Source organism: Sorex fumeus, unplaced genomic scaffold, assembly GCF_029834395.1.
Source record: "Sorex fumeus unplaced genomic scaffold, SorFum_2.1 ptg000098l, whole genome shotgun sequence".
Taxonomy (NCBI): Eukaryota; Metazoa; Chordata; class Mammalia; order Eulipotyphla; family Soricidae; genus Sorex; species Sorex fumeus.
The window spans coordinates 34,143,035-34,167,503 of record NW_026606155.1 but is presented as its reverse complement, the minus strand read 5'-3'; the positions used below and the strand labels follow the sequence as shown (position 1 = coordinate 34,167,503).

General features: G+C 42.3%; 1 protein-coding gene across 1 annotated transcript in view; it reads left to right on the top strand.

The window, feature by feature from the left end:
• The window catches only part of PRKCH (protein kinase C eta), a 262,663-nt gene that overhangs the window by 219,539 nt on the left and 18,655 nt on the right, over window positions 1–24,469 (top strand). Inside the window, exons 11-12 of the mRNA XM_056134123.1 lie at window positions 18,903–19,041; window positions 19,836–20,024. Coding sequence (XP_055990098.1) covers window positions 18,903–19,041; window positions 19,836–20,024 — 328 coding nt within the window. The remainder of the gene's footprint in view (window positions 1–18,902; window positions 19,042–19,835; window positions 20,025–24,469) is intronic.

Genomic DNA, 24,469 nt, shown 5'->3' with positions numbered 1-24,469 from the left:
CAGGCAGTTCTCAAGGAGGACAACTTTTTCCTCGCTGGAGTTAATGTTAATCAACTTAGTGTTGATTTGGTTTCAGACTTGTCTTGAGAGAGTGAAGTCTGAAGAATGTGTTGAGAGTTGGAGGTTGCTGGAGGTTTTGTGCTGGCCGTGGGTCATCCCTAAGGCAGAGGACTCCAACAGGCAATGGCAGCTTCCTGTTGGCTCCTGAGGTCCCAGAGAAATGCTGGGTCCCATGACAAACCAGAACCCACTCAGCTTCTGCCAGGTAGCTTCTCCTCCCTCGCTTCCTCTGAATCCAACTTTATTGGGAATCTCAAAACCAATCTAATGTTCGATGCCTGAGAGGGAACTTGATGTTCAGATTAATAGACATTTATTGGGGGCTACTCTGTGCAAAGCATTGGCAAAGGGAGCCCCAAAATATAAAGAAAATAAGCCAAGATCGAACAATGAGACACTTCTTGTCATTGTCAGTCAACTCAGAATTACAGAATAACTGCTGACGGGGGCAGGGTTTTGGAATTTGTGCTCTCTGCCTGCCCCCTCCTTTCCTTAGAATGAATGCCCTGGAATTTGTTGCTTTCCTGTACCCATGGTATTTGTTGGCTCTCTATAAAAAAAAAGGGTGGGGGAGAGGGATAAACATCAGTGCAGTGGCTTTGGTAGAAATTCTTTTTAGAAGATTTTTCTTCTAATTTTTATTTTTATAACAAATTTTAAATGTGGACATGGTACCTGGAGTTGACTGTTCATGTTTAAGAACTCAGAAAAAATTTAATAGTGTAGAAGTGTCCAAGAAATACCTTTATTTGTCACATTATGTCTTTTAACAGTGAAAAATTGGGAACATTGTCTCTCACAAAGTGATCTTGGTGGATATGGGTTTTATCACATCACTGCACTGACCTTACCAGTACCTAATCCACTGTTAGGTTTATGTCCTAAATTATTAGGCAGGAAGAGCATAGGAAATGAGGACTGATTGTACCAGCTGAGTTTTATTTGATTGCACTGTGAGCTTTAAATAATCAGTCACTTCTTGGGAATTCCAGGCTTTATTTCTGGAGAATTTCAGTTCTCCAGAGGGAGAATAAATTTCTCTAGTCCCAGTAGTGTGATAAATAGCACTAGAACTTGGTGATTTTTCTCCTTTTTCAGCTTACTCTGTTTAAAAAAAATAAAAGAAGGGTCATTTGAGGTGAACTCCCGGACATTTGACAATCCTGGATGCAATTGGATATATCTGAGCCTGTTCTCTTTGTGCAAAGCAGCCTGTGGATACAGAATTACAGAGCCCTTAATTTCTATATCTTAATGTGTTGAGAAGCTGATCTCAGCAGACATGGATGAAGTAGACAAAGGTCCTATATCTGCTGGAGATAACTTAATCGCTTCTTGAGACATTTTGCTCATTGCCAGGAGCCAGGCTGTGATTCTACATGACCACCAGCTTTGGCTCCTTCCTCTATAGACCACAGCTGTTCTCTTAATAGCCTGCAAAAAGCCTAGAGCTTACAAAGACTACTTAAGACTCTGCAAGGTTTGTGATTACTTTTATCAGTTTTAATTCTTAGAAAAATCTTAAGCAGTAGGCCATGTGGCTATTTTCTGGAGTTTGTTGTTAGTGAGGAAATAACAGCTAAAGCTTCTCTGGCACTTGCTGCATTACAGGCAGTGATCTAAGCTATCTATATTTAACGACTTGTAATTGCCATAAGATAGGAAGCATTGTTTTCCATATTTTATAATGAGCAAACAAGATTAGAGTGGTTTTGCCCAAGGTCTCACATCTTGGTTCCAGAATCTGTGCCCTTTTTCTTTTTTGGTTTGTTTTGGTTTGGGGTTTGGGCTCACACGCAGCCATGCTCAGGGATTACTCTTGACTTTGCACTCAGGAATTACTCCTGGTGGTACTTATGGGACCATATGGGATGCCAGAGATCGAACAACGTTTGGGTACATTCAAGACAAATGGCATTACCCTCTTTACTATCTCTCCAGCCCATAAAAACTGAGCCCTTAAACTCACACTTTTTTTTTTGGTGATATTGGACAGTGGACAGTGGTTTATAGAATGGCCTCCCCAAGGTCATGTGGGAAATGGGGAACAGAGGAGATTTGAGGTGGTAAATAGGAGCTGTCTTGTTCCAGAGGCACATAATTGTAAGTTTTGGGTGTATTTGAGGGGGTAGGGAGTGAGGGATGAGGCAGGACTGTGTACGTGATTATACACACATGCACATGTTTATACACTGTTCTTGGCCATGAGACTCAATGTGTTATGTCTTCATAATTGGTCATTCTAAACTTTTATGAATCTTCAGGGTCATCAGTATGGATGATTTGTTTCTAGTTTCCTAGGAAATATAAAATATGCCTCATTATTATTGCTGTTCCAAGTTTATAGTCACAACAGACCATTCACTAATAGCTTCTGGGTTGTATATAGACATATAATGTTGCTGCACAGGTTACTTACAAAGTGAAATCCAGGTTAGTGATTATTTGGATTAAAGGTTATTACCTTTTGATCTTAATGTTTAACAGAGAAACCGAGGTGCTGCAAAATTAACCAAACTTATATATAGTCATTATATATTGACTCAGGAATAGTTAAATGTTTAGGCAATAAGAAATAAGTCTTTGTTTAAGAGTAAGTCATAATCTCTTGAAACATTCTAACTGAAAGTAAGTTACAGAGAACAAACAAAAACAAAACAAAATGCCCCTGATTTATGAATTCCGTTTTCACTTGAGATCCTTAGATCTGAGGATGACTCACATATGTACTTAGGTTACTTTTGTTAACAGGATACTATTTTATAAATTTGGAAATAATCTTCAGACTAAGTTTCTAAGAACTCAAATACCTGAAGAATAAATGATTCTACAGCTAAAAGGCTGTCTTATGGAAGCTGTTCTCTGTGGTTCCAATACCAGATACTAGGCACAGAGTATCGTGTATCTCCCAAAGAAGATTTCTTTTCTTTCTTTTTTTTTTTTTTTTTGGTGACAGGGATGACACGAGTGGGGCACACACCAGCGGTACTTAGGACTTAACCATTGGCAGTGCTCAGGGGACTAAATGTGGTTCCAGGGATGGAACCTGGTTAGCTGCAAGCAAGGCAGGCACCTTCCTTGAGAGAGCCCCACAAAGAGGATTTTTGAAACTTATTTTCTATTTGAAGATTTTTTGTTTTATTTTAGATTTTAAAATAATTTTATGTATTTATTTTTAATTAGCAAATTGCAATTTACAAAATTGATAGCTCTAGCATGTAATATTTCAATACCAATCCCACCATCAGAGTCAAATTCCCTCCACCAGTGTTCCCATACTCCATCCCCTCTTCCTAACTCGCCCCCCCCCACACATACACACACACACACACACACACACACACACACACGCGCGCGCGCCTGCCATTTTGAAAGCATATTACAAAATTCAGTGGTCGCAGTTTAGATTTCCTGTTTTCAGTGTTACTGAGTTTGTGATTTGGATATATAGCTATTCTACTCTCCCACATCATCAGTATAGCCAAAGCCCTGAACTCTGTTCCCACATTACTTCTCTTTCTCATCTTCTTCCTTTCCCCCTTGTTTTCTTTTCTTCTCTGTCCTTCTCCCACAAAGAGAATTTTGAGAGAAAATCTGATGTACCTGTTGCTGTGAGCCTCCCAGTATTAGAAGGAAAATGGTGATGGGTAGCACTCCTGTGTTGGTATCACATGTGCAGTGTGCGGTCACATTTGGGGAAGAAATATGTTTTCCAGGCATGCCCATGGGGGCTGTAGTTGTAATGCAGTTGGGGGAAAAGCAAGGATTTTTATGCAAAATATAATTAGAAAACAGAACAATACCATTTGTAATCCAGAATGAAAAGATGAGCTTCATATTTAATTCTAAGGTCCTGGGGTGCTTCTGAACAGGTGTCCTCTTGGGTTTTTTAGAGACTTCCAGATGGCTCAGATTTCATCTCTAGTGGGATGTCAGGTAACCAGATGAGACCTACTGCTGATGTGACTAAAAGTTCTAGTTCGGGTCAGAAGTCAGCCTCCCTGCTGTCTTCTGATGATTGCATAAGGCATGACTAATGCTGGCAAAGGTTTGGTTTAGTCACTCACCAAAATCAGCTTGCCTATTCCTTCCTGAGACTATTCTATTAACCCTTCTCCTTCCCATCACACAGCTTTCCTCATCACTCTTTTCCGGCAGGGTCTAGTTTCTCTTCCCCACAATAGGCAAAGCCGTGGTCTTGGCCAGCCAATGGCGACAGCAACTTAAGTTGCATGTTTTCCCTAAACTGCAGAGACGTTCTGGTGAAGCAAAGAAATAATGATGGACTCTTTTTTTTTTGATGCTGTATTTAACTTTTATTATATATATATATATATATATGTATGTATATATATATAGTTTTATAAGTGAAACACCATGAGGTACAATTGTAGACTTACAAATTTCTGTGCTTGGATTTCAATTATACAATGATCAAATGGAATGTCTCCAGAAAATTAGTCTGAGTGCTGGCGGGGTCCAGTATTGCTAGTCAGAAGAGCCAGAGGTTTCCTTAAATAAACCCAGCCATAGTCAGACAGGCTGGAATGGATACAATCTCTTTGTCCTTTCATTTGTTTGTCTGTGTCTTTGTATTGATAGCTCAATTATCTGACTTAGCTTTCTGAGAACAAGAACCACAGCATTTATCTACTCAGCAATGATAATAATGGCTAGAGAGATACTACAGGGAATAAGGCACTTGCCTTGTATGTGACCAACCCCAGTCCAATTCCTGGCACCACATATGATCACCCAGGCACCACCATGACTGAACCTGCAGTGAAATGTCAGCAGTAAGTCCTGACCACTTGTGGGCAGGGCCCGCAAACCAAAAAATATGTTCACAAATAAATCATGAGGACAGTAACGAGCATTGACCTAGTGCTGGGAACACTCTTTAGTACTCAACAGTTTCTCACTTTAAATCTGCTTTGGTTATGTAGTATGAGGTCCATCCAAAAACTAGACATAGACCTACCATATAACTCAGCTATACATACTTTATGGCATCTATTCCCAAAACACAGAAACATTAATTGGAAAGCATATATGCACACCTAGCTTCATCACCACAGTTAGAGCAATAGCCAAGATATGGAAATAAGCCAAGTGCTCAGCTACCAATGAATGTATCGGGAAGTTGTATTATATATGAACAATGGAATACTTTGCACTGTGCAGCTCTAAGAAAGAACAAAATAATGCGAGTTGCTGGAACAGAGATGGAACCAGAGAATATCATGCTGAGTGAAGTCAGTCAGAAAGAGATAGATACAGAATGATCTCTCTCATATATGGGACTTAAAGGTACACAGTAAGGGAGCAACAAAGGGCCAGAGGCAACATAACAGGAGAACTGATCCACACAATTGAGTTGGGAGCAGGTGCTTGAAAGCAAGGTCATTTGGATCCTTGGGAGCAGGAGTGATTGGTATGGTGTTGAATTTTGTGCATGAGAAACCATTATTAACAGTATTGTAAATAACCGATTCAATTAAAAAAAATTTTAGAGGAAGAAAAAAATCTGCTTCTGTTATTAGTGTTGGACTGGAGCAATAGCACAGTGGGTAGGGCATTTGCTTTGCACGCAGCTGACCCAGGTTCAATTCCTCCATCCCTCTTGGAGAGCCCGGCAAGCTACCAAGAGTATCCCGCCCACACGGAAGAGCCTGGCAAGCTCCCTGTGGCATATTTGATATGCCAAAAACAGTAACGACAAGTCTCACAATGGAGACGTTACTGGTGCCTGCTCGAGCAAATCGATGAACAACAGAAAGACAGTGCTACAGTGCTACAGTTATTACTGCTGTGTGCCAACATGAACCTGGTAGGTTGCCTCGACCTTTACCTGTACCCATGGATACCTTAGTTGTCATTAATATTGTCATTGCTGAATGGACCAACACTTAAACTTGTAAATGTTTAAACATGTCATCAAGTAAAAGCAATTTTTTTGGGGGGAGTCACACTCAGCATTGCACAGGAGTTATTCTTGGCTCATGCACTCAGTAATTACCTCTGGTGGTGCTTGGGGAACCATATGGCATGCTGGGAATCGAACTCTTGTCAGCTGCATGCACGGCAAACACCCTACCCACTGTGCTATCGCTCCAGCCCCAAATAAAAGCAATTAATAAGATCTTTTTGCTTAATGCTCTGATTTCTCATCAAAATTCATTCATTTACTCCTGTTTTCATTCGCACCCATCAGGACGCCAGTGGGTAAGGCACTTTCTCTCTGGCCCCTTGCTTGTAGGCACTCAACATCTGAGGTTCTCTACCTGTCCTACCTGTCTTTCTTAGAGCTCCATCTCCTTGTTGGATTCTGCAGCAAGGCTGCAAGGCTGTCCAGGCAGATGACTTTTCCATGGACCATGATCCTTGGCTCTCTGCTCTGGAGAAGCCTGAGGAGTTATGCAGGACTCAGTATGTTGACCACTGGACTGTCCCTGACTGTCAAGTCCAAGTGTACTGTTGATCCCAGTATCTTCTCTGTGTTGTCAGAGCTGGGCGCAAGAGCCAGAATCCCCTAGTCACCAAGCACCTGTCATTCCTTTGGCATCTTTATGTTGTGTCCTCCATCTTCCCATCTTGCTGCCCTTCCTTTCCTGAGCGCACAGACATGCCAGACTCTCTTTAGGAAGCATTCTGGCAAGGAGTGTCTGTGAAGGAGGCTTTTTTTGGCAACTATAAAAGCAAAGCACTGTAAAGAGCTGCAAAATAAATTTGTGCCACTTCAGTGGGGAATTTCAACTATCCTGGAGCCAAGGGTAGGAATGGAATGAAAAAATGTATATAGAAGGCTCCACTGTCAGAAGATGGCTCATTTATTTGAGGATCCTGCAGAGAAGTCAGCCCTACACGCTGGATGAAGATCAGGCTCATTGCCTCATGTATTTCAGAGGGTTAGTGCATGGTTTTTATTGTTGTTGCACTTTTCTTTTTTCTTTTTTTCCTGCCATAAGTTAAGGTAAGGGCATAGTTTTTCAGCCCCTTTGCTTAAGTGAAGCAGCTTTTTTGCACACAGAGTGATGGGGGAAGGTGTGGGCATGCTGCCTGTATATCAGGCACATCAAATAGCCAAACTGGATGAAGCCCAACACCTGGCCTATAAGGATTAAGTTTGTGAGTCCCTGGCCCTGCTTTAAAGGACTTGAGCTAGACTTGCAGAGTCACTTGTAGGATCATTTTTTATCTTATGTTGCTGTGAGTAGGAAATATGAAAGGGTAAAGGTGAAAGAGTCTCAGAGGAGACATGGTATTACTTTCTGGATAGAAAATTATTTTCCCTCTTTTCCTCCCTTCCTCTCTGCCTCCCTTTCTACTTCCCTCTCTCCCTCCTTACCTCCCTTCCTTCCTTTTGATTTTTGGACCACACCTGGCAAAGCCCAGGGCTTACTCCTGGCTCTGTACTCAGGCATCATTCCTGATGGTGCTCACAGGCCTATAAGGAGTGCAGGCACCCTCCCAACTGTACTATTACTTTGACCCCAGAAATTTCTTTTCTTAATATTTCTCCATTCATTATAAAATGAATTAAGTCACATTAAAACTCTTAGTGATTAATGTTCATGTTTCTAGTATTTGTTAGCTGGTACCAGCCTCAAAAAAACATATCAGCTGTCATTTCATGGGGAGAAATGGCATGGGTGGAATCTCAGATAATCATTAGAAATGTTGCACCTCTTAGCAGGGCATCATTTCTATACCTGGCTTAGATGGCATGGACATGTCATAGGGCTATTGAAAATACATATATCACCCATGACGGTGATATATGTGGTAGATATTTAATGTAATTTGGGAAGGTACCATGTGTGTAATGAGCTTATGGAAACTGGTTCAGAATTCTGAGTCCACAAATGTTCAGGTTCCTGAAGTAATTATAGTGCTGTATTTCCATCTGGCCCTTGCAGTCTGGAGATCAGAAGAAATTGTTCCATTCTTAGAAATCTTTCTTGAGAATTTGGAACTTAAATGTGAAGGGGTTGGGGATGGTGGGTAGGGAGCATACCTGACAGACCTCAGGGATTAGTCCCTGGCTCTGCACTTAAGCATCATTCCTAGCAGTACTCAGGAGACCATTTGAGGTGCTGGGAATCAACCCAGGTCAGTTGCATAAAGACAAATGCCCTACCCACTGTAATATTTCTCCAGACCCTAAAAGGATTGTTTTTTATTTTGTTTGGGAGACACACTCTTTGGTGCTCAGGGCTTACTCGTGTGCTCAGGGATCACTTCTGGCAGGGCTCAGGGGACGATATGAGGTGCTGGAGATTGAACCCAGGTCAGCCAGATGAAAGGCAAAAGCCCTACTTATTATACTGTCTAGCTCCAAAGGATTTTGGTGGTGAGAGGTTGGGTTACGCAGGACAATGCTCAGGAGTAATCCTGGCTCTACACTCAGGAAGTACTACTGGTGGTGCTTGGGAGACCATATGGGATGCTGGAAATTAAATCCAAGTCTGCTGTGTGCAAAGCAAATGCCCTACCCACTGTACTATCACTTGAATCCCATCCAGGAATTTATTTATTTATTTTTTTATTAGTGAAACACCATGAGGTGTTATAGACTTAAAAATTTTTGTGCTTGGGTTTCAGTTATACAATGATGAAGTACCCATCCCTCCACCAGCGCCCATCCTCCACCACCACGGGTCCCAGCATCCTTCCCACCCCCCATCCCCCCTATCCCACCCTGCCTCTGTGGCAGGTCATTCCCTTTTCTCTCTCTCTCCTTTTGGGTCCTGTGGTTTGCAAGTGAGGCATTGAGTGGCAATCATGTTTGGTCTATAGTCTACTTTCAGCATGCTTCTCCCATCCTGGGAGGATCCTCCCAACACCCTTTATTTGGTGCTCTCTTCTCTATCTGAGCTTCCTTTTCCCCTAGCATGTGTGGCTGGCCTCCAAGTCATGGAGCAAAATTCCTGGTACTAATCTCGGCCACTCCCATCCAGGAACTTTTTAAAGAATGAAAATTAAGACTTTTTATTGATTATCAAAGTGTACTTAATTCCCATAATGAATTTAGAAAATAAAAAAAAAAGATCGTTTACAAACATGCCACCCAGAAATAGATTTTTTTTAACTCTTTTATCTTTTCTCACCTTCCCCTCATTTTTCCTCTGGCCCTCCACTGTAACAGTAATTTCTTTTCAGTTGTATTTTGTTGATACAGAATTGTTTCAGTTTGTAGATAAATCATGAAACCTAGCATCTACAAAGGCAGGATTGAGACCCAGGAGAAGACTCATGGCTTCAGAAGTGCCCAGGTAGGCAGGAGATCATTGCACCTGTCACTTGCTCCAAAGCTATCCTGAAAGCCCCCAAAATATCTCAAACATATGGGGAGGGGGAAAGGTAAATAACAGTGAAGGAGAGATTAATTTGACTATATAAAAATTGAAACTTAAACCATAAGCAACAATAGTGACAAACCAAACAACCAATTTAATGTATGTAACCAATTTAATCAATTATCCCTAATGTAATATATAATGAGTTTCTAAAAAAATAACTGAGAAGATAACTTAGTTTTTAAAAATGTGAATAAGTAGACAGGATAAAAACAGATGGCCAATAAAGATAATATTTTAAAGCTTAACCTTACAAATAGTGAAGAAATGAAGTGGAAACTGAAGCTCAAAATGAAGTTAGGATCATTTTCCCCTAGCAGTTTGGTAAGAATATGCAGATAACTATATGTGATCTCACTGAAGAAGTTGGTGAGCTCTTATATATTCTTGGTAGGATTATAAATTGGCACCTTTTTGGAGGGCAGTTGCTCAAAATATTTTAAACATTTGTACCAGTTGGCAGAACATTCATCTACTAAAACAGAATATTGAAACAAAAAAACAATATTCTATATAAATTTCCTACCTATGTGTTAATGTTTACTACTCCATTGTTAAAAATGACAAGCTATTAGATAAGACGTAGGTAATCATGAAGAAGAAATCAGTAAAATTAAAGTACATCTTTACAATGACAGTGAGGCAGATTTACTGCATAGAAATATGTCCAAAATATGTTTAGTGAGAAAAGTAAGTTCATAATTGTAGCACTGCACTGCTCTCCCGCTGTTCATCAATTTTCTTTAGCGGGCAACAGTAACGTCTCCATTGTGAGACTTGTTGTTACTGTTTTTGACATATGGAATATGTCACAGGTAGCTTGCCAGGCTTTGCCATGTGGGTGAGATACTCTCGATAGCGTGCCAGGATCTCCAAGATGGGTGGAGGAATTGAACCCAGGTTGACCACATGCAAGGCAAACACCCTACCCCCTATGCTCTCGCTCCGGCCCAAGTTCATAATATTATATCCAAATAGTTTTGAGGATAAAAGATTGAAGACTATTAACTCATCGTCATTTCTCCATGATATTTTTCAGAAAATTTTGAACTTCATATAAAGCAGGTATTACTTTTATGATCAGAACCAGTTTCTAAGAGATGTAAAAAATTGTATCATAAATGTTCCCCTACATTTTTAGTTCATAAATTTAGCAACTTCAATAAAATGCTGTCATGGTCTATCAAAATTTTATAGCCATTTCCCTGCTAGTAGATAATTAGCTTGTTTCCAAATTTTGTTATTATGAGTGAGGTAGTATCAAACATCTTTATAAGATGAAATACTTAAATTTGAACTCGCAGAGCATCACAGCATGTGGTACTGGTTGTGAGTTTGACCTAGAAAAAAATCCATTAGAAGATTTCGAATGTGAAAAGTTAATGTTTTCCAGTCCTTTCAAACCTTAACAAGAGTATGTATGGATGGTCCTGCAGAAAAGAAATGAGCCCAATTGCTTTCCCAGGTCATTCAGTGAAGCTGCTCACTCTAATAGAATTTGTCTCTTGTGTTTGTGGTGAATATAACAAAGAACAGGGATCATATCCTCAGGACACTCTTCTCTTGACTTGGTCCCAAGCTTGCTCTCTCTTCTCATTTCATTCCTTCTCCCCAGGTGAACTGGTCCACACCCAGTTAATGATTCTCAAGTTTTTATTTCCAGTCCAGACTTTCCTCTGAGTTCTAGACATGTATATTCAGTTGCCTATTATAAACACCCGCACTTGGATGTCATAAGAAATAGCCTACAAGGTCCAAGATAAATTATGTGAGCCAGAACATACTCATACTGTCTTTCTTATCCTGTGTATTCTTCCATTACTTTTAAATCCCAATACTTTCTCCCACTAATAGCCCTGGTGCCTCCAGTTCTCTATCCCTTAATGGCCCACCTAGTCCAAGCCACCATTTTTTTACTGGATACCCAACTGATCTCTTCATTTTCTCCCTCATCCCCTCTCCTCCACTTTATAGCTGAAACTGTTGTAAAATTAGCACCATATCTCTCCTGTGTAAGATTTATTTCATTGATTTTTCTTTCCTTGAGTCAAAGACAGAAACCCTCACTGGTTTTAACTTTATTGGAGTCCTACTGTCTCCTGTCTCCTTCAGGATTTGAGTCCCCTGAATATCACCTGGCTCATGGATAACACTCAAAGATTTGTTGAGCAGGTCAACAGAGGAATGTCTTGTAATAGGTTAATACATGAGTGGCAGTACCATCTAACTCATGATAAAAGCAGATTTTACACATTTACCACATTTATAAATTTTACACATTTACCATTTTTAAATTCCTTGTATCACTGTCCTCCTGTTGTTCATCGATTTGCTCAAGCAGGCCCAGTAACATCTCCATTGTGAGACTTGTTACTGTGTTTGGCATATAGAATATGTCATGGGTAGCTTGCCAGGCTTTTTCCGTGTGGGCGAGATAGTCTCGGTAGCTTGTTGAGCTCTCTGAGAGGGGCGGAGGAATTGAACTCGGGTCGGCCATATTGGCTGCTTGCAAGGCAAACGCCCTACCTGCTGTGCTATTCAACACAACGAATCTGGCATTTTTTTAAATGACATATATAGGCACTCCTGGAGCGATAGCACAGCGGGTAGGGCGTTCGCCTTACAAGCGGCCAACATGGCCGACCCGAGTTCGATTCCTCCGCCCCTCTCGGAGAGCCCGGCAAGCTACCGAGAGTATTCGATATGCCAGACACAGTAACAACAAAGTCTCCAATGGAGACGTTACTGGGCCCGCTCGAGCAAATCGACGATCAACGGGAGGGCCTTTACCTTTATATAGGCACTCCATTTGCATTACCTGAATCTCAGCTCCTAGTGCATAATTTCTCTTTGATGGGCTGTATCTGCCCACCCCACCCAACCCTCATCTCTGCTCTAATATCCCATTCTTCTTAGAATCATATCCTCCCTCAATCAAACTAGTTTACTTCATTTTCCCCCCAAGTTTATATAGATTCGAGGACAAGTTATATAGAATAGACTCGAGCCCAAGTTAGCCTTACATGTTTTTGTTTTGAAATTCAGTATCATAATCCAAATGTACTCTCTATGCAATGCTACTTCTTAATTTTTGCCCACAGGCCAATTTGTCTTCCTTAGAGGACAGTAAATTAATCTTCTGAATATCTGACAACAGGAGAGATATTTTATATGCAAATGTATATCTTTGAGGGCTGTGTGAAATCCATTGACCTCCCTCAAAAAACAAAGTGAAAAAGATTATTTTCTTTTGCAGAATTTTGATTATTCATTTCATGGTGTTTTCAGAAATGTCCCTTTGTTAGAATGTAGTCTCAGGATATTTGATTCTCTCTGATGGTTCTTATTTCAATGACCGATGTCCTCCTGGGAAACAGTTTGTCTAGAGGACTAACAGTACTGATGCATTCAGAGAGGGTGCCTATTGCAGTGGGTTAGAAACCTAGGTCTTGGAAGGAGGTGAGCAAGCTGAGTGCAGATTTGGCTGTATTGGGACTAATGTTATTATCTTAGGGTTAACCTAGTTATAGGCTTTGAAAAATTTGTTTTAAGTAGTTTTATTGAGGGAGGTTACTAAATTTGAGGGAGGGAGAGTGGGAGACAGAAAGAGAGAGAGGGAGAGGAAGAGAGGGAACAAAAGAGAGGAGAGAGAGAGAGAGGGAGTGAGGAGAGAACATGCGAAAGAAAAGAAACCCAAGGAAACCCATACCCTAAAGGTCTCATAAGACTCCAAGGTCTAGTGCTGTAAATGAGAGTGCACACAAGAGCTGGGGCGCAGGTAAGTCCAGAATGGAATGCACCATCGAGGGTAAAGAAAAAAACATTAGCACGTGGTGTTGGGGTAGGGGCACCCCAAGAATGAAGTGCTTTCTTTAAGACTGTTTTGAGGTTATAATAAAGACAAAGAACTTTGCGTTTGGTGAACAGTTGGTGTGTACTAGCTAATAAGGATACTAAGATTTTTTTCTCTGTGACAGACGCTTCTTTCAAGGGAACATACCCCAATGAGCAGAGAGACAAAAAGTATTGTACTTAGGACTGGAGCAATAGCACAGCGGGTAGGGCATTTGCCTTGCACGCAGCCAGCTAGGGTTCAATTCCCAGCATCCCATATGGTCCCCTGAGCACCTCCAGGAGTAATTCCTGAGTGCAGAGCCAAGAGTATCCCCTGTGCATTGCCAGGTGTGACCCCCCCCAAAAAAAGCAAAAATAAATAAATAAATAAAGTATTGTACTTAAAATAGTATTTTTAGCATATATATGTGTGTATGTGTGTGTGTATGTGTATACACACGCATATACACAAACCCTTTTGAATTAAAGAATTGCCCTGGGTCAAGCTATCACACAGCAGCAGACAGGGCTCTTGCCTACATGAGGCCTGGAGTGATAACACAATGGTAGGGTGTTTGCCTTGCACGCAGCCCACCCAGCCCATGATGTATTCAATATGCCAAACACAGTGACAACGAGTCTCATGATGCATGAAGCCTACCAGGTTCAAACCCTGGCACCACTTATGGTCCCTCCAGGACCTCCAGAAGTGATCCCTGAACACTGCCAGGAGTGAACCAAAACCAAAAAATACATAAATAAGAATTGTTGTCATTTAGATTCAAATATTAAAATATAGGTAAGATGGCTTTATATCTTGGAAAAGAGCACGGGAGTAAACATATAGCTGAAATAAGATTTGGACACACATGAGTGTCACTGGGCTAAGGGTCATATCTTGTATACTTTTGTATATACTTGAAATTGTCCATGATTCTTTGTTCTTTAAATGCATAAAAAATCATTCTTGAATAGTCTCTTGGGTTTGTTCAAGAACCCAGCTCTCAACAATTTGCCTTTATTTCTTTTGGAAGGGGAATTGATTCCAGTGATCTAGTTGTAAACCTTCTTATTCAGCCTCTTTTTCTTGGAATAGCTCATGGTAGAAACAACATAAATATAATTTCTGAATTTCCTTTGTCCTCAACTACTTAGGAATGATCTCTGAAAGTGCTGTCGGCATTTTAGGATCCCTGACTACCCAGCAAGAACAATGTATCTTTCAGGCAACCAAAGAGAATACAGTTACTCTTTTACCTTTCTATGCTTGCATGACAAAAACTCTGTGAGCTAATGAGTGATGAGCCCATAATTGTGCACTTGGCATTTAGGATTCTGAGCCTCTACCCTGTATGAACTTGTAATCTTCATTGTGTAGCCTTGTTGAGTTTGGCTGTTGAGTTACACATTGGCAGAGGAAGCGGAGAAACTCCCAAAGCCAAATCCTGACCTCTACATATTTCAAATTAAGGCTGGGAGTCACAGGGATGACTCAAAATCTTTTTTATTTTTTCTTTTGCTTATTTTTAACAAAGATAATGATTTGCCCTTGGAATAGAAGCTGGCCATGGCCATAAACGGCTCTGTAACCTTTGGGTCTGTTTGACTAGCCCTCTTGGTGTCTTCTGCCATCTGGATGCTGGCCAGAGAGAGGATTATGCTGTGGTCCACTCTGCTTTATAATGGCCCCTCCTCCAGCACTCTCTCTTCTCCATTACTGGAGCAGAAATTTTACATTTATTTTCTCATTCCTCATTTTCCTCTGGAGTCTGTCTCTAAGGAGTAAGGCCACATGACTTGTTTTATAGTTTAATTACTCTGGAACATTAGTCCAAATGGGATTTTATGGAACTAACTTCCTTCTAAAAATAGGACAGACTCAGAGTGGGCTGGGCAGCTTGCAGGTGCCTGTCTAAGAGGCTCTTTCCTTATCTCGTTGGTCTGCACCATCCTCCAGGACCAAGCTGGCATGAGGAAAGGAGTAAGGCTTTACCCCAGCTGCGCGGGTGAGGGGTGGGGGGCGGCTGGCTGCAGAGATGGATCATTCTGGAATACGGCGCAGGATGTGTTGTGATTGAGGTGGAAACTGGGTAGTGTTGAACAGCATTTCTCAACCAGAGGCCATAGGAACCCCCTATGCCCCCCTCCCCAGGACATTCCAAGGAGGCCACAGGTAAAAATTGCATTAAAAAGTGGGGCAGGGTGGGGGGCATCGCATGAGACCAGGTTACCGACTGGTAGGATGGGTGAAGGGGGTGCAAAGAAAGGAAACAAGTGGGGGAAAGGTTGAGAAATGCTGGTCTAGAGGTGAAGATACTGCTTAGCTAGGCATCAGGAGACTGCATGGTGGGGGACACCTGGGGATGAGAGCATGCATTTAATCAAACCCCTTTGGGATCCCCGGGTCAGAGATCCATCCTGATGTGAACGAGCCAAGGGCATTTCCCCCGCTCATGCAGCAGTGAGAGGGCCTGCACTTAGAGATGGCAGCTTATAGCCAACTCACTTGCCTCGGTGCCCTCAGGTATCCTGGGACCAGGATGAGTTGTGGCCTCTTGTATTGCTGCTTTCTACTCTGAGCACTGGGGCGTGGAGCCCAGGATCCTCTGTGCAAAGGGCAGATGATAAAAGTGATGGCGAGGCACTCCTGCCTCCGGGACAGCTCTTGCTTCTCATGCCTGCCGCTTAGTAATAAGCAATTGAACCTGGAATGGTACTTCCAGGCTCTGCTGAGCAATCACAGGTCATCTCTTCAGACCTCTGTGGGTTTCTGTTAGCACTTGTTTCTGTTACCTAAGAAAATCCCTTCTGAGCTCTTTGCAGGCAATAACTAACGGCTTGGGGAGAAACCAGAAACTCAGTAACCTTGTTTGGAAATGTGAGAGTCAGAGTGCTCTGGGCACAGGTCCACACAAGCCTGGCTCACTGGGCTAGAACTTGTGCTGATAAAGCCAGCACCCAGATTCAGTCATGTTCCTCCCCGCCGGCGCCCTGGCCCCAGCCTTACTAGCTCTAGGCTGCAGCCTCTAATCTCTCCCCTGGCCGGCCAGCCGCCTTTCATGTTTGCCTTCAGTCCCAGGGGAGCCAGACTCCCAGGCGCTGATAAGGGTCTCCTGAGTGTGAGGTCGCTGCGGGTGAGCTTCACATTTGGGAGACCCCTATCAGCTCCCAAGTCACAGGGCCTGAGCTCCTGGCAGTCCTCTCCCATGTGGGCCTCCCTCCTGAGTCCACCTTCCTTCCTGTGGCTGAGTCAGGATTTGCCATGGACAAGGCAGGGTGATGATGGGGGTCCAGGCCAGGGAGGGTTCAAAGGTAAGGAGGGCTTGGTGTCTGCAGCAGCTGGACCGGTGCCCTTGTGCCTGTCCCCACTCCACCAGGACCACCGTCCTGGAGTTTCAAAGCAGAGAGGAGCTCTGTGGTTCCATCCCTGCGGGACAAGAAAATGCTACTGCTTGAGCGTCTCTTACTTACTGGGGATTCCTGGAAAACAGGGCTGAGTTTCCATTCCTCACTGTCTCCCAGTGACCTCCCGCTATGAGACCTGCATGGCCATGTCAGGTCACAGAGCCCAGCGTGGAAACTGGCTGCTCCAGTTCTGTCATCGCTTGCCTCTCGAGCTGCACTGTGACCTTCCTCAGGAGAGACCAGCCTTTTTCCTTGGGTCACGCTGGTTCACAGACCTTTATTCTCAGAGCAAGGGCAGGAAAATGGAGTCATGAGGGTGCCAGCCACTACCCGTCACAGCTGTGGTGATCTCCCACGCCACCAGCTGCTGCCACCATGAAGATGTCACAGTGCAGGGATGCCATGGTACCCACAGCACAGCCTGGGGTCACATACTGGCACTGGCAATTGTCTTTAAGTCCAAATCGGGGAAATCACCTGCAGTTCCTCCACTGTGCATAGCTGCCTCTTCCCATAAGTCCATGTGATTTGCCTGTGAGTATATGGCCCCTTAAAAAAGCCAAGTGTGAAGGTATCACCCCTGGACAAGGATGTGATTCTGTGCTCCCCAGGATGAATCTGGGGGCTGACAGATGTGGTTCTTAGGACTTGTTTGCAGCCCACTGTGGTGATGGGGGTTGCACTAGGGCCCAGATGTGCATGAGTGGGAGGACCAAATGCTCCAAGGCCTTGGTAAGTAGGCTGGTATATTAGGAGACCAAGTAAAGTACCAAAATTCCCCCTTTTGTTTGCTGATAGGTTATCAATATCCCTGCTTTGGAACCCTTTTTTCTCCCTGTTTTGGAACCTTTTTTTTTTTTTTACCAAAGTGTTTTGCTGCTGGAAATTCTCTTTCCACAAGTGATTCTCCAACTGGGGATTGAGGGGAGAGATGAAAATTGCTTTTCTCGTGGGATCATTGTGCTCCACTGAACCTCCTAAAGCTCCTGTATCTGGTTGGTCACCCACGCGAGCCCTGTTCTCATACTCCTGTTTTCCTTCTTCTTGCTTGTTAATTTGCCCACTAACACAACACCACCATTTCTTCTTCCTCTCCACATCTGCCTCTACATGGGCATCAAATGCCTTGTGACTGATTTTCACCAAAGCCAACTGAACTATCATTTTCCATTCCATTTTGTTCCTTTCTTATTTCAACTTCGAAACATTTCTGAGCCATTCTAATTGACTCTAAGTGGTTTACATTTTTCTTCCTATTCAGCTGGGGTCCTTTTACTCTCTTAATTAGATAACTTCACTAGATCCATTTTGCCCAAGTAAAGTACCAAAATTCCTGAAGGTGGCCTTTCCTAGTCTGAACCTATCTTTATTCCTTTTTCTTCAGCCTCATTATATCATAGGCAGTGGGGTGGGGGTGGGGTGGGGAGTGGGAGGGAGGGTTCCTGAGTTTACTTGTTCTTCACATCCCTTTACCTGGCTCTGTCTCAGCTCCATCCTCTGCTCTCATTGATCTTTAGGTAAATATCCCCTTCACCTTCTGGAAGACTCTACTAATGTTTTAAGTCCCAATTTAATTTTAACGTCTCCCATGGGACTGTCCCTCTCACTGGAAGGAATTATTCCCCATCTGTTTCTCTCACAGCACTTTTGCCATGCCATCTGTCATTCAATAGTTGGTTCTGTGTTTGTTTGCATGTGTGTGTAGTTATATGCATGTATGTATGTTGAACACATATTTATTGATTTCACTATATTTGGCCCAAAAGATCATCTTGCTCCCCCAGTCATGAAGCTTAAATTCTTAGCCAACACTTATCTCCCTATTGCTCTGGGTTCCTTAGGGACAATCATCTGTCCTCTTGATGTATAACTTAGTCCGTGGCACACAGTGGTCACTGCCTCGTGAATGTTCACTAAGTGAACTCCAGTGGACAGAGATAAATGTTTAAAGGGAGAATCAGACACAGGATGGGTCCAGGATACATAGGAAGCCTGAAAAAGTCACTTTCTCTTCCCAGTTTCTAAGCAGAGCCTCCAGTATTTTATGTGGTTACACCCATTATGTGAAACTGCATCGAGGATCCATGAGGCCCATCCAGATAACCTGGAGAGCCTGCAGGAAGTCCCCTTGGCCCCGGAGGAGCTCTCTGTATGGCCTGATCACTCTTTGCCTGGGTCAGCTTGTCCCAGAGGAGGATTTGGAGCCTGGCTCACTTACCATATGCAATTCTTTGTTTCTTTCAGAGACCTGAAACTCGACAATGTGCTGTTGGACCATGAAGGTCACTGCAAACTGGCTGACTTTGGAATGTGCAAGGAGGGGATCTGTAATGGAGTCACCACGGCAACTTTTTGTGGCACGCCTGACTATATTGCTCCAGAGGTGAGTGTACCTGTTTTGCCTCTTTGGAAATTTGAGCTCTGTAGTCACCCTTGCCAGAATTGCCATAGGCTGCATTATTTGTCAGTACTTAGTTTATGCACCATGTTTGGGGATGTGTAGGACCACTTCTGGTGCTCATGGGATCATGTGATTTCAGAGGGCAGAGAAGGACTTCTGCAGGCAAAGCTTGTGCTCCAGCCCTTTAAGATATCTCACTGGTCCCACATTTGCCACACTTTTTAGGCATTCTTGAGATCGATGCCTCTACACTTCTTAAAGACTTTTTGGGTGAATGATGACTCACGGTGCCCTACGCTCAACTAGGAATTTGAATTAAAACTAAAAATACGGGTTTTTTTAAATTTCAATAGAACTTACAGTTACTTAAGGACTTGGCCTTGAAGGAGGACAAAGTATTTCTCACAGTTTCTTGTTTTTCCTCTTTGCCTTTACTCTGCTTTTATCCTAGTCCCCTGTACCAGAAGGAAAGAAGGGCTCTTGACCTTTTACTATGCAAGCTAGTGAACCCCATGCCATACCCCTTCCATTTCAGATATACACTTGGTATTGCCTCAGCAGGCCATAAAAGGGGGCCATTGATATGGCAGCCTCTGAGGTAGCCCCATGGAAAACAGACAACTCTCTGGAGGTGGAATGAAGCATCCCAGATAGTGCAGAAAGCTCTAAAAAGTCTCCCCCTTTTGTTTCATTTGCTAACCCATCACTTCCCTGGGGCATCAAGGAATCCATCAGTCATAAGTAAAATGCATTCCTCCCCTTGCCCATTTGCACAGATTCTCCAGGAGATGCTCTATGGACCCGCAGTAGACTGGTGGGCAATGGGTGTGCTGCTCTATGAGATGCTGTGTGGCCATGCTCCCTTTGAGGCAGAGAACGAAGATGACCTCTTTGAAGCCATTCTCAACGATGAAGTGGTGTACCCCACATGGCTGCACGAAGATGCTACCGGGATCCTACGGTCGGTAAGTCTGTCTCCCTGACTTTTAACCTAGTGCACACCACCTTGTTTTTTTCCACCAATAAGCTACCGACTCTTAACAGGAAAGTGTGTGTTAATCTGTAAAATCAAAGAACTGGAGTCCTCTCGGGCTGTTTTCTTCTCTTAGGCAACTGTGGTTTCTGGGCCAATTGTGATAGCAATTTGATAGAAAAGTTGATAGCTTTGTTTGCTCAATATCAAATGTAACAGGTCTTCACATGAAGCCATTTCTTTTATTTATTGATAGAAAGGGAACAATCCAAATTATTGTGGGTATCCTTTGAGAACCCGACTTCATTAGACGTTGTTCTGCTTAATTTTGCACTTTCAAAGAATTCTGACTTCTGTGAAGTGAGGTCTTGTTTCTAGCACTTGTGACTTTAGTGTTGGGTGAAGAGATGCTCCTGTTTCACACAATCGGGACCCACCCACTGCTGGAAGAATTCAGTGGCCCTCCAAGTTTGTTATGGTATTGACAGTTTCATGGTTAATGTCCCAGGTACAGGTTGAAGGAGCCTTTGAAGGTAGATGTTTCTAAGCTTTGCAAATCTCTTTTGCTTCCACATTATCAATATGCAACCAAGACCCAAACCCAAGATTCATTTGCAATGTACTTTACTGTGTTGAAAGACATTTTTGCCTGTGTTTAAGGTATCGTGCTGGAGGGAGGTATTATTTTGAAGTGAGGAAGAAACAGAGATTGGATGCCTCTATTCTGAAAACAAGAAAGCATATAAATTGGATCCATTCTATATGATATTAGTTAATAAAATCATGGGCTTTTCCCACTCTGGAGATGCCTGTGTTCTCTCTTGAATACATTTCTCTCTGTGTTTTTCTCTCTCTACATCTCTCTAAATTTCTTTCAGTGAGAACTAGTTTGCTTCAAATAATAATAATAATATTAATAATAATAATACCACTATGTGATCATCTGTTATCCATACGGAGGAATAAAGATGCTAAAAATAGCTTGGCTCTCTAAGTAAGAAAAATTAGCATGTTAAACAAGTTAATTATATCCTTAGACATCATTCATGGGAAAGGAAAATGGGATGGCCACTGTGACAAACAGGATGGTAGGCAATTCTTCAAAATAGCCAACATCAAACTACACATGGACGCGCCATTTTTTATTCTTTTTTACCTTTTATTTACTTATTTTTACATCTACTAATTCTTACTGGTATGTTATTTTGTATGCCTCTCGGAGAGCCCAGCAAGCTACCAAGAGTATCCTGCTCACACGGCAGAGCCTGGCAAGCTCCCTGTGGCGTATTTGATATTCCAAAACCAGTAACAACAAGTCTCACGGTGGAGACATTACTGGTGCCTGCTCAAGCAAATCGATGAGCAATGGGAGGACAGTGCAGTGCTACATTATCCAGAAGAATTGAAAGCAGATACTTAAGCAGGTATTTGTACACCTGTATTCTCAGTACTGAGAACATACACAGTACTGAAAGGGTGGAAGCAACTCAAATGTTCATCAACAAGTAATAAAATGTTATATATACATATAGTAGAATTCTGTTGAGCCACAAAAGGAAGGAAATTCGAATACATGGACGAATCTTGAAGACATGCTTAATGAAAACCAAATACAAGGGAACACAGGTATGATTCTACTTACACAAGATACCTCACAAGGACAGCAAGTAAAATGGTGTTTGCAGAGGCTGTGAATGAGGGAGAGATGGGGAGTGATCATTTTAGGGCTGTGGAGTTGAGTTCGTAAATGTTTCCCAGATGGTTGGTGTTACTATTGGTTTTGTTCTGCAGATGCTTGTTGGTGTTACAAAACAAAGTAAATATATTTGATGCTGCTGAACACTACACTTAAAGGGGTAGACTTTATATTTTGTATATTATGTCACATTTTTAAAACAATGAAAATTAGCATCAGAATTCAGAATTCAGATGTTCCTGTTTCCATGTCTAGGGTTCTAATCTAGACAATATTTAGCCATTCTTCATTTTTCTTACTCTTCCCATTAATTTGTCCATATCCACAAAGTTCCACATTTTTGGCATTTTTGGCACCCAAATTATTCCAAATCAGCATGTGTTTCTTACTGTACCATAAAAATGAGTCAGTGGAAGAGGCTTCCCTGTACTTCATACCCACAAGAAAGGAATCTTCCATCTATCTAACTTACTGTAAAGTAAGATACAGTATGACAGTCATATACAATGTTATTCGGGGATTTCTCATGGTAATCACACCATAACTGCAGGAACAGTTGTATTCTGTTGACTTGAGATGAGTCTGTGATGCTTGGGACTCCTCCTGATAGAAGAAATTAGAATCCCTATTTAGTTCAATTCAGCAAATACTTGTTAGATGCTTCCCCTCTGCTAGGCCTGTTTTAAATGCTGAAAAACTTGGACACAGTCTAGGAAGAGTGAGAATATTTAAATGAATACTTAGCTTACTGAGTAGGAGGATTGGTCTGAGCTGTTCGTGGATGAAGGAAGGTGACATAAGAAAATGGCATTGAAATTAGGGATTAGTATCCACCAGAGATAATATAGGAGGTAAGACACTTGTTTTGTATGCAGCCATCCTGGTTCAGTCCTTGGTACCACATATGGTTCCTCAAGCATGCTCAGGAGTGACCGCTAAGCTCAAAGTCCAGAACGTCCTCAGAGCACCACTGGGTGTGGCTCTAACCCCATCCCCCAAAATTAGTAAACCTGGGGTTAAGGAACATGTCATTGCTCTGTAGAGGTGACAAGAAAGAAAACAGTATTGGATGGAGTAAATAATTTAGGCTAAGCATTGAGGTGACCCGTAAAGTGCATCTTCAAAGAGCTGATTGCCATGTCTGTGTTATAGTAGTGATAACTAAGAGAGTGGCTACATGAGGCAGTACAAATGACTTTAGGACATGTGGACCTGAAGGGAAAGGGAGAAATTCAGAAATCAGACATTTTCTGTATACTATGCAGTTGGCTGTGTACATCTGGAACTCAGGAGAGAGTTGGAGTGATCACTGAAGCACTGGACAGAGAATATGGGCATAGACATTGACTGTCTTATTTAAATCCATTGGAAGGTGCCCTGAGAATTGTCAGGAAGACATGCAGGAAGACAATTTTGGATTATAATCATTTGTCTTTACTTGCAGGAAGCCTAAGAAATTAAACACAAAATTGTAGGCTGGAAGATCTAAAAAATATTTTGACTAAGGGAAGGAGAGATAGTACAGTGGATAGTGCACTTGCCTTGCATGAGATTAACCCAGGTTTGATCCCAGCACCATAAATGGTTCCCCACGTCCTGCCTGGAGTGATCCCTGAGTGCAGAGCCAAGAAGAAACCCTGAGCACCACCGGGTGTTCCCTCTCCAACCCCTATTCAAAAGAAAAGTATAGAGACCTAGTAACCATTCTTACTAAGCCCCTGCCTTATAGATGAAGTATCAAGAGGTGAATTCCCTGCAGAGGGGAGACCGAAGTGAGCATGCCCCAGGTGGAGACACAAGGCCTTGTTCTGCTTTTGCCACTGCTTTTTCCGCATCTGCCTTTGTGAAACAATGATGCTGACACCACAGTGCCCACTTTAAACACATGGGTATATATGAAAGCATTTTCACAGTAGTGGGAAAATTTAGGAGCAAGTTAATAGCATTGTTAAGTCCTAAGCAGTAATTTTCATAACCTGCCAAGCGGTGTTATTACCCTCATTCTTTCCTTGAACAATCAACCAATATCATCAAGCTTATTAGGTGCTTAATTATAGATGAGGCAGAGTTAGATCTTTATTGCTGAGAGAATTGTTTTTACGTAGCTGCTTTCTATCTCTATCTCAATACATGTGCCCAGTATGAATAGCAAAAACATACTGATCCACCTATTCATTGAACAGGCTTATAGCAATGGTTTATGCAAAGCAGCCATGGACCTATGCTATGGGTGGGGAAAGCAAGGCTTATATCATCCCAGCCCTCATAGAATTTATAATTCACTTGAGTAGGGGTGGAGACAGATGCCTTACAAAATGAAATAGTTTTTCGTCGCTAAATTCAAAGTAACAGTCACTACATGGTTATAATTTAGTCAGAAAAAGTACAAGATGCTTTTAGAACATGTAACAGTTGCAAACTCATCTGGACTATCCTGAGGAGATTTTTCTTTCCGTTTTAATGGAATCACCATGAATTCCAAAGTTAGAAAGGTGATTTATGATTTTCAGGTTTATACTGTTTCAGCACCAGTCCCTTCACCAGTGCTTATGACCCTCCACCAATATCCCAGTTTTCCTTCCACCCCCCAGCCTGCCTCTGTGGCAGGAACTTCCCTTGTCCAAGTGCTCTCTTCCCTTACTTATCCCCCTTATCCAGCTCGGTGGCAAGCTCCCTACTAGAGACCAGTCCTCCTGTTCTTTGCTTCTATTATCATTTGGCATTTGGTATTCCCCTAACTG